Below are 12599 nucleotides of genomic sequence, written 5' to 3' on the forward strand. Positions count from 1 at the left end.
GTTCAAGACCACTCTGAATACTTTCATTACATTACATGAACCTGTAAACCACTGTTTATATTTCTTGTATCTCTACGTAATAGAATCATCATGTTTCAGACGTTCATTATATATTAAAACACAATACTTTGTATTGTTTGACACATTTTTGGACACAATTTGGAGTTACAAGGAATGTACATACTATAATCTAAATCAGTTGTGTTTCGAAGGTGGAGCTACCTGCAACAGTGGATAGAGAATCAGGGAGTGTTGTTGCAGTAAAACATCCCTGTGTTGTGGTTCACTATCTGCAGAAAGGTATCCCACTGAGTCTACAGTTACCTGCAGCAAAACCAGCTGCCTTTCTCTCTTTCACACACTAAAATTCAAATAGCTTTTGCCCATTCATTTTTGCTTCCTTGCTCTTTTTGATTCTGCTGTATGCAGAGGGCTTTGGTGGAACCGTAGCATGCACTGGCCAAAAGGCGACAAAACACCCCTAATTCATCATACAGATAGCACAGACAAACACATTTAGACCAACAGAAATATTTGCATTTTCAGTCTGCCTGACTTGCATGTGTGTCCACCTGCAACACCTCTATCTATTTCATGACCAGTTCAGCCATGCTCACACAGAATGAATCATTTTAACAAGTGATTTTTTTTTTTTATTTCATTGTATTGAAAACAATGCGCACAATGACTGATGAATGCGTCTCCAGTGTAATGATGTGAAACCCAAAAGGAGAACTGATCTGCAACATAGATCAGGAGCTATTTATTCTATTCAGTCTACCATGCAGAGCATGCTGGACTCAGTAGATAATTATCTTGAGTTTAGGTTGCGAAAATACAAGAGGCTGTTCTACTGTATGTTGAGGAAGGATCATCCAGAGGTTCTCTGAGAAGTTAGGAGGATTTCTAAATCTTTTAAAGTGCACACTTTTAGGTTTTTTCAGCTTTCGTCCTTCTATAAAATATACTGTCTATAGCTGATGCACCTTTGCTGCTGCAATAGAGGTGCATCATGGCATGTGACCCAAAACAATTTTCTTTACAGCCACAGTCTTATCAACAGTGCTCTTATCGAGATTCTCCATCTAACTCGGCAGCGCGGTTTTGAATTAACCTCAAGTCAATATCTTGGTCATCTATCTTGCTGACAGGAGCAGACTTGTGTGCCATTGGACGGAGAGTGACATTGGACAGATAATGACCTCAAAAGGAAACGTGGACTAGTCTAGCAAGAATGTCGCTTAACCACTAAGTCACTTGTAGTTTGAGTCTAGACTGAGACACACAACACTGAAAGACGTGACAGACAATATGTCTTAATGTTTCATTATGAAGTAAATTCCAGTAGTGTTTAAATGCTGAAACAATGGGTTACTGCACTAATTGCTGTGAAAGAAACCTGCTGACTCTTGGTCCTTGCATCTCTTTGCTGTGTTCCATTATTGGCCTTGGTCTTTGCTGTATGGTGAATCTGTCTCAAAGGCTAACGATCAGTTCTGAGCTCTACTGGGTTCAAATTAAAACGTATTTACCCCAATCACCAGTTAATCATTACACCTTGACTACGCTGATGAGGGAACACATTCCTTCAATAAAACTGCTCTCCCACACACAAACTCTCACATAAAGTCTAACTGTGATGTCTAGTGGTTTGATTACCATACATTTATATGTTAATATCTGAGTCCTTTCTCCTTCCCCTTCTTTGGTTGGACTGACTGACACATCAGCATCTACACAGTCAGGAAGCCAAACAAAGCTGTTTTTGTGGATGGACCATTATAGGAGCAGCATGGGGAATGCAATCCAGGTGTCATTGCCCATTGGTAATCTCTCTCGTCTTCAGGAATTCATTTTCTCAGCTGCTTCTCTTGAAAATGACATTCTGACACCATTTACATGGAAATCACTTTGCTTCTTCATCTGTAATGGTGGCCTGTGTGCAGACAGGACCTCTCTGAGGGCTGGATTATTAATGGACATGTGCAGGAAAGAAAGAAAGAAAGAAAGAAAGAAAGAAAGAAAGAAAGAGAGAGAGAGAAAGAAAGAAAGAAAGAAAGAGAGAGAGAGAGAGAGAAAGAAAGAAAGAAAGAGAGAGAGAGAGAGAAAGAAAGAAAATAAGTGGGGATATTAAAACATGGATTTTTCAGGGTTAATGTCAGGGTCAGAGTTTCGGGTATTAAAGGATGAGGGAATGGAAACGCTGAGGGAAAGCCTAATGTGGGAAATTCCTATTTCTCCATTTAGATGTGTGTCCTAGAGGAAAAGATGGAAAGACTTTCACTTCGTGAAGAGAAATCCACGAAACAGCTAGTGACTAGCTGAGTAAGTGCCTAGAGGACTACATGCAGAAATTTGAGCGGCACAATTTTGTTTTGTTTTTGTGGGAGATTTGATGAACTAATGTGCTCTTTATCTTAGTAACATCAACCATGTCTCTGTGATCACCATAAAGCAAACTAAAGATTTGAGAATGCATTTATAAAAACAGTATTATTTCAGAGCGGTCACAGCAACTAACATCTCCCAAAGTCCAAAAACGCATAGCTGTGCACCGCATCGCCATTCACACTGCACAAATTTACACTACTTGTATACTGTCACTTGTCATCTCAGGCACAAATGCATGCTGAAACACATACTAACATACATGGATATACAAGAACCTATGTTTCTTCTAGATGAAAACTGTCATAATGATAATATTTTTATGATAAACTCTATATAAATGCACTGCCACCGTGTATTTTTTATGTTTAATATACAGTATTATACATTTCTGTGAAAACTAGGAGGACAGATTAAAAATGAAACTGACTGGATTAATACTGCCTCCACCTGGTGTCACTGTAGCACTACTACTACTAACACAGCAAAATGTGAACAGATAAGTCACTCAATGTCGCACAACGTCTCTAGGTCACACCGCCAACATAGTGCTGTGAAATAATATTTGACTTCATTTTGACTGTTTTTGTGTTTATATCTGAACCTGACCAAGCACAAAAATAGATACAAATGACAGTTCAAGTACATTACAAATGACTTTTAAGTATATATGTAATATAAGTGTATTTTTTGAGCATAAAAATGATCCTGTACCTAAATCACCGATGTGGAAATGTAAAAAATGTGAACATGTTGACTACTTCAGGTCTAAACTTTTACAAGCAACAAAATTTTTATTGCTTTTTGAGTCATTCAGAGGTCACCTGACTCTTATGCTCGGGATTGCTGCCTTGCAGCACCAGTTTTTCTTCAGTCTAGAGAACATTCTCCCAAAAGGTTAGAGGATCATCTGTGTTGTGTGGCAGAATTCAGACGAGTCTTAATATTCTTCAGGGTCAGCTATGGTTTTCACCTCACCACTCTTCCATGGATGCCATTTCTACCCAGTGTCTATCAGATCAGATATTGGAGTCCTGATAACTGACCTTTAGTGACATGAGAAAGGTCTGCAGTTCCTTGGATGTTTGCCTTGGATCTTCTGTGGCTTCCTGTATGAGTAGTAGCTGTGATTTTCATCTAATTTTGGAAGGTCAGCCACTTGTGGGAAGGCTCAATATTGTTCTAAGCCTTGTCCATTTGTCCATTTGTACATAGTGCCTCTTAACTGTAGATCTGTTGACTCCCTGATGCTCTGAAATAGCTTTGGAACCCTTTCCAGAGTGATCAGTGCAATTTGGTAGCTTTTTTGGATGATGTTACTAAGAGGGAGAATATTTTCCCACAGGCTTAGTTGACATTACTTCACCTCTTTGCTTAAGAAAACATACAATCATCTTTTAAAGCCTGAATTTGTGTTTTCACTGTTGCCACACAAACTCATACCAACATATATAACCCCAGAACAAAGGATGCAGAACTAAAAACCCACAGTAAAAAGCATGATGTCAGTTGGCTGAACAACAGTAAGCAAATTAAAATAGCTCTACAGGTCTCTCTAAGTACACACTGAGTAATAGCAAGTAATAGTTACATAGGCCAGCACACCATAGCAACATTGCTGTCGAATAGGTGTTGCTTTACCTGGCACTTGCAGTTTTCCACCTTTTTCCACAACAGCATTTTGAGATGACGTTGAAGGAAAAGAACAGGTGTTAACAAAAACATTTACACTGGTTTCATTCTATTCAAGTACTGCAGCAAACCATGGCAGCGTGACAGTGTGTTTGTATAGACAATACCACGAGGCTGAAACCAGGCCAGCTAAACCGAATTCAACCATCATTCATTTTATTAATTGCCCAAGGTGCCTTTCCTGCAACAAAATGTCATTGCTACAAATGGAGCACAGCTTCACCTTTCCTCCCACTCCAACTTTGGTTCAGGTTTGAGGTCAATTAGACTTGTTGACCAATTAAATTATACAGTTTACCATACATAAAAAATCTGAGGCAAAAACCTTGAAATTAAGTTGAATTTATTAATTTTTTTTTTTAAAGATAACCAGGCAAAAACATCTGAATTAACCTGAATTACCTATCACAAATATATATGGGCGCAACATTAAAGCCTTTACATATCCTGTGCTTACTAGCTGTTGTGCAGCCACACTGGTAAGAAATGTGTAAAATGTGCTACGTTCAAGTAACTCTTATTCACCGCGTTTAAATTCCAATGTTTTCCAATGCCAGTGAAGGCAGCATTAAAGTCAGGCGCGCCGTGCGTACGAGTGAAGTTGATAGGTGGGCGAGCGTGACGTCATCACGTACAACGGGGCGTCTCGGAGAAGATAAACAAAAAGGAAGGAAGCCTTCGGCGACACAATCGCGGCAAAATTGGTTCAAACATTTAGCTCGTAGGCTAAAGTTACCTTTAGGCTTCCACAATCATGGACGAGGCGATAGTATTTCGAATGAGTGCTTTTTCCGAGCAAGGAGGGAGGAAATACATGGAGGATGTTGTCGAGATAAGAATCGAGTACGAGCCGACGTCGTCCACAGCCGAATATTATCCAAAGTCGCAAAGACATGGAGGACAGGGAGAAGCGGGGAGCGAGCCGTCCAAAGAGACTCACGACGAGACGGATATTCACAAGGGGACGGAGCCGTGTGGTCCGACCTCTGCAGCGTGGGTAGAGAGTCTATCAAACGAGGACAGCGGCGACAACAGCACACCGCCGGCGTCGGATGGGAAAGTCGCAGAGCATGTTGTTGACACTCGGAAGTCCGTGGCGTTTTTCGCCGTGTTCGACGGTCACGGGGGTCGAGAAGCGGCACATTTCGCTCGGGAACATCTGTGGGACTTGTTGAAAAGACAGCGGGGGTTCTGGTCGAAGGACCACGGCGAAGTGTGCGCTGCTCTCCGGAAAGGTTTCATCGCCTGTCACCACGCGATGTGGAAAGAGCTACGTAAGTCGCGATGTGAAGTTTAATGTCGGCGACTTGTCGGTGCCCTGTCGCGATTTGCCCCTTTGGCGTTGCTGCATTGTCGGCGACGTTAGAAAGCAAACGGTGTCACATGAGGCAGCGTCCTGCTCAGCTGGTCCCCCGCTGACTGGCCCGTCCCTTTCCAAGTGAACACTGGTGTGGACTGTGATCTGACCACCACACAGCTTTCACAGCTCATGTGATCCATACAGAATAAAACGATAGCCGATGTCTTCCTCAGAGCAGTAACATCACAGTATGTCACAGTGGGGAAACACACAGCAGAAGCCTGTGTGTGTGTGTGTGTTTGTGTAATAAAGTGAAAATGTTTTCAGTAAATATCATACAAGTAAAGTCAGCATAAAAAAAATTACTGGTTAGTCAATCATCAGAAGATTTTCTTGATGTTTCCAGCTTCTTAAAGATGAGCATTTGATAGTTAGGTATTACTGCATTAAACAGTATCTTTGGTCCAGTTGTGGTCACACAAAACAAGACAATCTGAAGACATAACCATGAGTGTAGAGAAGACATGACGGTGTTTATTCGACCGAGTCATTTGGAGGTTTTACAGACTAAACTTCTAATCAGTTCACTTTATGAAAATAATCATTAAATGCAGCCCCAATGTCTTCTGCCTCTTCATATGCCTAATCCCAGAGGCACTGCGAGGGTCGTACCATCTGTTGCAGGACTACATGTTCTTGCTGCTGAAGAGTCTTTATGACACTGGCTGTGTGTTCGGGATTGTTGTCATGCTGCACAACAAATTTGGAATCAGTCAAACGCATTCTTGATTTTACCACATGATGGTGTATGTATGCAGGATCTGTTCAGGAATGGGCAGAGCCGGGGTAGGACTTTAGAGAAAAGGCCTGCTGGTTTCTTTTTTTTTTTTTTTTTTTTTTTTTTTTTTTGTGTGTGTGTGTTTTTCTGCATAACCCTGAGGTAAAAAGTGGGCTTATACTCTTAGTGGGTCAGTTTTCAGTTGGATCAAATTGTTTTAATTTGGTTGACTGTCCCTCTGTCCCTCTGTGTTTGGTTCTAAAGAAGTTATTTTACTTCTATCAAACTCCTTTTGATGCTGTAAAAAGCTTAAGTGTAATTCATACAGATGACAGAATGGCCCATAGTTACTGTTCAAGGCTGAAGGCTGTTAGTCTGATGCTAAAATGATAACTGCAAAAGTGCACATTTTCCTCTGATTTGATTGCAGACTGAACTGAAATTTTTATTTGTTTGCATGTGTGTGCTAACACATCTAAAAAAGTGTCCTTCAGTGCTGGCTCAACAATATTCTACTCATCCCTATGCTCCAGTATTATTACCTGTGCAAACTATGGTTGTGATCTGTGATCTGTGGCTAGCAATAATCCTTTCTATTTGTCTTTTTCTCATACAGCGGAGTGGCCAAAGACTATTACCGGCCTGCCCAGTACATCAGGCACCACAGCCAGCGTGATTGTGATCCGTGGAGTTCACATGTATGTTGCCCATGTTGGGGATTCAGCAGTAGTGGTTGGAGTTAAAGAAAACGAGTCTGATATCACACTCCAGGCACTTGAAGTTACACAAGACCATAAACCTGAACTTCCTAAAGAAAAAGAACGGATTGAACGATTAGGTGGCAGGTAAGCTGGTGGACAGGGCTTCATAGATGACTTATGTCAGATAGCCAGATAATGTTTCTTTCTTTCAACATCACTGTATTTTAAGTCAGGCCTGTCTTGTATTGAGGTGTGTCACGTTGTTTTGTTGTGTCTTGTAGTGTAATGAAGAAATCTGGAGTGAACCGTGTTGTGTGGAAGAGACCCAGATTGACCCATAATGGCCCTGTGAGGAGGAGTACAGTCATTGACCAGATCCCCTTCCTGGCTGTGGCCCGATCCCTTGGTAAAAATGTACTTTTTCTGGATATGAATGTACATAAAATCACACCAATATCTGTAATGTTGTTAATATTGCTCCAAAAGTGATGGATTCACAAATCTGTTCCAGGTGATCTCTGGAGCTATGATTTCTACAGTGGAGAGTTTGTAGTTTCACCAGAACCTGATACCACTGTAATGACCCTTGACCCCAAACACCATCGCTACATCATCCTCGGCAGTGATGGACTATGGAATATGATGCCACCCAAGAACGCTGTTAATATGTGTTATAACCATGATAAAATGGTGGTATGTAAAGATACAGCTAACAGACTACAGGGATCTGATGCTATAGAATTTAGATTTTATTAAAGTATTCATTTACTTTTTCATTGGGCTTTTTGCTTCTAGGGACCAAAGGGAATGTCTTGCGCCCGTAGGTTGGGATGCACAGCCCTACTGTTCTGGAAAGAACGCATGCTCCGTGCTGACAACACCACAGTTATCGTCCTGGCCTTGCAGGAGCATGGAGGCCCACCCATCGCTATGCATCGAGATGAGATTGTTGTAGACATGTCTACAGGAATAGATCATGTTCCATATCCAGGAACTCCTTATAACACATGTGAGGTCCCAAAGGTTGGTGCAGTAGCTTTGGTTAAATGTTCCTCTTGTAGTTGTTTCATTAGGAAGGGCCATACAGCAAATTCTCTTGTGTGTTTGGTACTCACTGTATTGTCTTTTATCTAGTCCAGTCCATTTGTATCGTCATTTTAATACTTTCAAGAGTTAAAACATGTCCATAGTTGTTGACTTGTCAGACCAGCCGTTTCCATCAGTGGACCACTGGTTCACCAAATTACTCTTTGTTTTCGGGGCCAACAGGCGGAGCATGAGGATGGCATGTTTTTTGACGAAGATGAGATATATGGAGAAGAACATGAGGGATGGACATGCCTGGAGTGGTAGCGAGGTGACTGCTCAGTTATGAAAATATGTCAATATGGCCAGCAAATACATAAATGTAACTGAAGAGCCGGGCTTGTCTTTTTGTTTCTGAAAAAACAATTCCTTTGGTGTTTCGTAGTCTAATTTGCTTTGGTATTATTAACTACCAACAATAGAGCTGTGATCACTTATTTCTTAAAATATGTTGCCTAAAACACAGTATCACTTGTGTATACAGGACACCTAAAACCCAGTATAGAACCATTTGAACCTACATTATATCCATATAATCCAATATTCTTTTAAATTATTGTTTATTTCCATTAGTTGATTTTTTTTTTTTTATCCATTTGTAACAGCTTTCATCTCTGTGTGTCATTTTTAGTGTTTGTTTGATGATAGACAAGTTCTGTTTCTTTATTCTCGACAAGATGAGCACTGAATTTTAATTAATTTACCGGTACGTGTTTTATTATTGGTGAATGGTCACATTTGAATGTAACAATTTAATTCCAGATCCATTGTTTGTTTTTATGTATTTATTTAATTAAAATTTCTTTGCAGTGGAGTGATGCAGCAGATGCCCCCGCCCCATTCAAACAAGGATCCACAACCCTGGAGCAAGCTCTTGGGCTGTATGAAGCAGCTTTCTGTGCCGCCTCACAGCTCTTACCTGATACTAACTCTGGAAGGGCCACATCGCCCCCTTGTGATGGTTCAATGAATGTTTTCGAAAAGCAAGACTCAACAACCCCGGTGGACTGCGCCGTCTCCGCTCCTGCATTAAAAAGGTCTCGCCATTCTTCACACACACACTCTGACCGCCGACCCGGCCGCTCCCTCAACAAAGGTTTGCCCCCGAAGATTCGGAGTCGTGGTCGGAAGAGAGAGAGAAGCTCCTCCGAGGAACGCAGCATCCTACCACAGCGCCACAATGCTGCATTGTGTGTGTGCTGAATCCTGTCTCATAGAAACAGTGTTTTTTTTTGCATGAGACATGCGGGATAATCTGCATCATATCAACTTCGGCCACAGGCCTGTTCCTAAATGTGTACTTTTTATACAAACTCTTCAATTGAAGATTGTAAATGTGTTGCTGTTTTGATGTTTTTGTTTTGCCCCCATTTCAAAATTTTATGTTCGCGGAAAAGATCAATTTTAGATTTGCTCAATCTACGCTATCTATTTTCATACTTACAAGCATGTATAGTATATCCAAAAGACATATTTTGAAAAAGATACATAACCACAATCTGAGATGACATCAAATCACCAGAATTGTGAAGGGATGTGATCTGCCACTTCAGAGTTTTATCAAATGAATGAACTATTTTACATTGTTTTAACTTATGGATGCTATAACATTGTAGCCTGGGGTAATACCTCAGACCAGTAGTTTGAGGTCTTTCCTTGAAATGTGTTACTGGTGTTGGTGGTCTGTTGTTTCCATCTCATGTTGTCCAGTTGCAATGGAAGCTATAATTATAGAGGGCAAAATAAGGAAAAAATGACAAACTGTGGCCTGAGGGGAATCATGTGGGTATTGAGTGAGTCTGTATTGTTTTGCCTTCATCAGTTGTCAATTATGTACTGTCATGATCACGAGTGCTTCTCTTTTAAATGATATATTTTATCCACAGCTTGTGAGATGGTGTTAAAGGACGGGTATAAAGAGTATAAGTAGATGTGTGCATGAGATTTGAGTGAACTAGCCCTGTTAATGGTACTTTATTTGTTCTTTGCTGGATAGGCGATATTGTTACATTTGAACTATGTCATTAAGGCAGCTCACTTACTGTTCCAGCTGATTTGTTTGTCTTCCTTTTTTACACAGAAGTGTCATGGTTGCCTTAGCACAGATGAATCAGAGGTGCTTTTCTCATGTTTTGATATTGAAGGCCCAACTTTAAATACAGTATGTCAGTGTAACCCGTGGCCCTCAGCCATGTTTCATGCACTTCCGTTTTTACATCACTGTCATTGACCATTTTACACTGCAGCAAACAGATCCTGACCAATGTGTTTTATGTTTTCCAATTATATTTGAGAGCTGTTTGTTAATTTTTGTACAGTACATCAATATGCAATAGAAGTTTGTACAGTACATTATTATACGAAGTATGTTTTTTGTTTTTCCGGAGTTTGGAATGCTCAAATATACTCTGTATTTTACTAAGTGTCCAGAGGCAATGGATGTTAAAGAGCATGCTGTGTGTTTTGACAATAACTATACTTGGGTCTGGTTTCATATCCACTACAATCAGTTTTCAGGACTAACTGTGTAAATTATGTACTTTGAAAGTGATTAGATATACAACGTCTTTGTGTTGTAATAAAGTTCTCATTTTCCAGTTGGTGCTGTCATATCTGTTGTCGTGTCTGTGTCGTTGTGCAAAGGCTTAGTGACCTCAGCATGTTTCTTTTTACTCACTCAAGTTGGTGTCTGGCTCTCATTTTAGCTCTGTTTAGCCAACATGACTGTCTGTCAATCAACATTGTTAGTAATGCCTCTCTTCCAGTGCCAAAATAGAGGTAATATTCTCAGTGGCAGTTAATCCATGGTCCAGGAGATGGCAGTAATGTGAAGGCACTGAACATTTGTCTCTAACTAGACTCTTTACAAGGATCTAGGCTCTAGATCCTTGTAACATGGCTTGAAGTTGACTGGAAAAGTAGAATTTAGCAGTTACCAATCCCAAGATTTTTTTGTTTGTTACCTGCTCTTTCCAGGGTTAATTCTTCGTTCTAAAGCTAAGAGACAAGTCCTTACTGTTTAAAATGATGGCAGGTTTCTATCTATACAGTAGATCCATGGCAACTGTTTAAATTTCATCTCTGATAAAGGTTATGTTCAAATTCTGACATTCTGCAATTCTTAAATGTGCGTTTCCATTACTATTTTAATTTAAGAGGTCTGACAAATGGAAACTATTTGTTTTATTTCTTGTTGTTTTATGTAGACTACACGTTCAAGTGCCCCCCTTCTCCTTAAGTGATTGAAATATACTGTATTATATTAAGAATGAAGAATATCATGACAATCCTATTAGATTATTTATCCCCCTGGCCGGCACAGTCTATCTATGGCAGTTTGGTAGCGCTAATTGATTTTTGCAAGTCAGGATAAGAAGCTCTTGCGAAAATCCTATCTGTTGAAAATCTGCTGTAATCCTTTTAAGATTGACCCTTTCAAAAGAGGTAGGTGGAAGGTGTCAGTGCATATTATAGGTCAATTGAAAGAAACGAGGCCAGCGCTAATGAGATTGTACCCCAGTCTTTCTTAACTTGTGCCCACAGTGAAATGAATTAAGTGAAAAACATCCCTGGTATGGTTGTTTTCTTGTGATGTGATATTTTCCCAGTGACATATGCAGAACTTTAAGAACACACTTCCTATCCTTACCCATAGCCTGTTTCGGAGACATACAGACATCAGTGTCTTTAACTTGAATATTTCATTGACTGTCAGCCCAGCATCTGCTGACCTGCCTAACATGCAACACTCCCCTCTTACTGCAGACACTCTGTCACTGTACATCAGCCAGTGGAGCATCACAGTGTTCACCACCTCTCCCTCCGCTCCCCCTGCTCATCTTTCCTATAAATAAGCATCATCAGCGCAAACATGGAGTTACTTGGAAAGCAAAGTGAATGTGGCAAACACATTCTTACGTGTCAACAGTGTTCAAGCTCTCTTTTGCCTCGCGTTCTCGCATGAAATTATGATGGAACCGGTGGAAAGATACATGGTTTTGAACGCAGCAGAACCCTGTTTAGAAATGACTGGAAGTAAATGATGGATTTCCCACGCTGAATCGTTCTTCGTGAGTCTCTGTGCTCACTGGGATGATCAATTTAATGAAACCTCCGAAATTAAAGAGTGGAGGAACCCGCTCCTCCATACTGGACATGAGGGGTCACAGATTATATTCAAGCTGTCCTGGCTGCTTGTGGTGTCCTAATTCATCAGACGCTATTTTATACAGACAGATGTTCATCTGGCACCTTCACACTCTCGCTATGGACAGCAGCAGCAGTGATAGTCGTGAGTGCGAGAGTCTTGCAGCCTTTGGTGGAGCCCGTCTCACTTCTCTCCATGTCTCCTGTCTCTTTTTTGACAGTATCAGTAGTGTTTCAACAAGACTTTAATGGCTTGCCTCTGCCACTCTTGGGAGGCTCTGGAGTAAGTGCTATGAAGAGAATGACTTTCCCACATGATGGGAGATGACGTGCCCTCTTTTTGTCCCCTTGCTCTGACTCAAGGAAGGCGGGATCATGATCAAACACTGTTCTCATCATAAAAATATATTTTTTATACTGCTGTCTTGTAAAAAAATGTGACTCCCAGCCATTACCAAACTTATGATCCCCCATTCATTGTTTTTTTATCTCGTATTGGTGCGACAAA

General features: G+C 40.7%; 2 protein-coding genes across 5 annotated transcripts in view; one reads left to right on the top strand and one right to left on the bottom strand.

The window, feature by feature from the left end:
• LOC113170402 (roundabout homolog 1-like) overlaps positions 1-4063 on the bottom strand; it is a 72776-nt gene extending 68713 nt beyond the window's left edge. Inside the window, exon 1 of the mRNA XM_026372485.1 lies at positions 4030-4063. The gene's annotated coding sequence lies outside the window, so the exon portion shown is untranslated. The remainder of the gene's footprint in view (positions 1-4029) is intronic.
• Positions 4064-4569: 506 nt separating this feature from the next.
• Positions 4570-10545, top strand: LOC113170737 (protein phosphatase 1D-like). 4 transcript variants are annotated; one of them, XR_003299664.1, is made up of 8 exons: positions 4572-5354; positions 6775-7003; positions 7141-7265; positions 7371-7552; positions 7655-7882; positions 8129-8216; positions 8577-8651; positions 8756-8800. XR_003299664.1 is itself a non-coding variant. In XM_026372965.1 (7 exons), exons 1-6 carry the CDS (start codon positions 4835-4837, stop codon positions 8210-8212), a joined length of 1368 nt encoding a protein of 455 aa, XP_026228750.1. In that variant the 5' UTR covers positions 4572-4834; the 3' UTR covers positions 8213-8216; positions 8577-8849. The 4 variants fall into 4 exon arrangements, 3 of the variants coding, with proteins under 3 accessions (XP_026228751.1, XP_026228750.1, XP_026228749.1); XM_026372965.1 differs by having other exon boundaries at positions 8577-8849; XM_026372964.1 differs by lacking the exon at positions 8577-8651 and having other exon boundaries at positions 4573-5354; positions 8756-8876.
• The last annotated feature ends 2054 nt before the right edge of the window (positions 10546-12599 follow it).

This window comes from Anabas testudineus, chromosome 14 (assembly GCF_900324465.2).
Source record: "Anabas testudineus chromosome 14, fAnaTes1.2, whole genome shotgun sequence".
In the NCBI taxonomy this organism is placed as follows: Eukaryota; Metazoa; Chordata; class Actinopteri; order Anabantiformes; family Anabantidae; genus Anabas; species Anabas testudineus.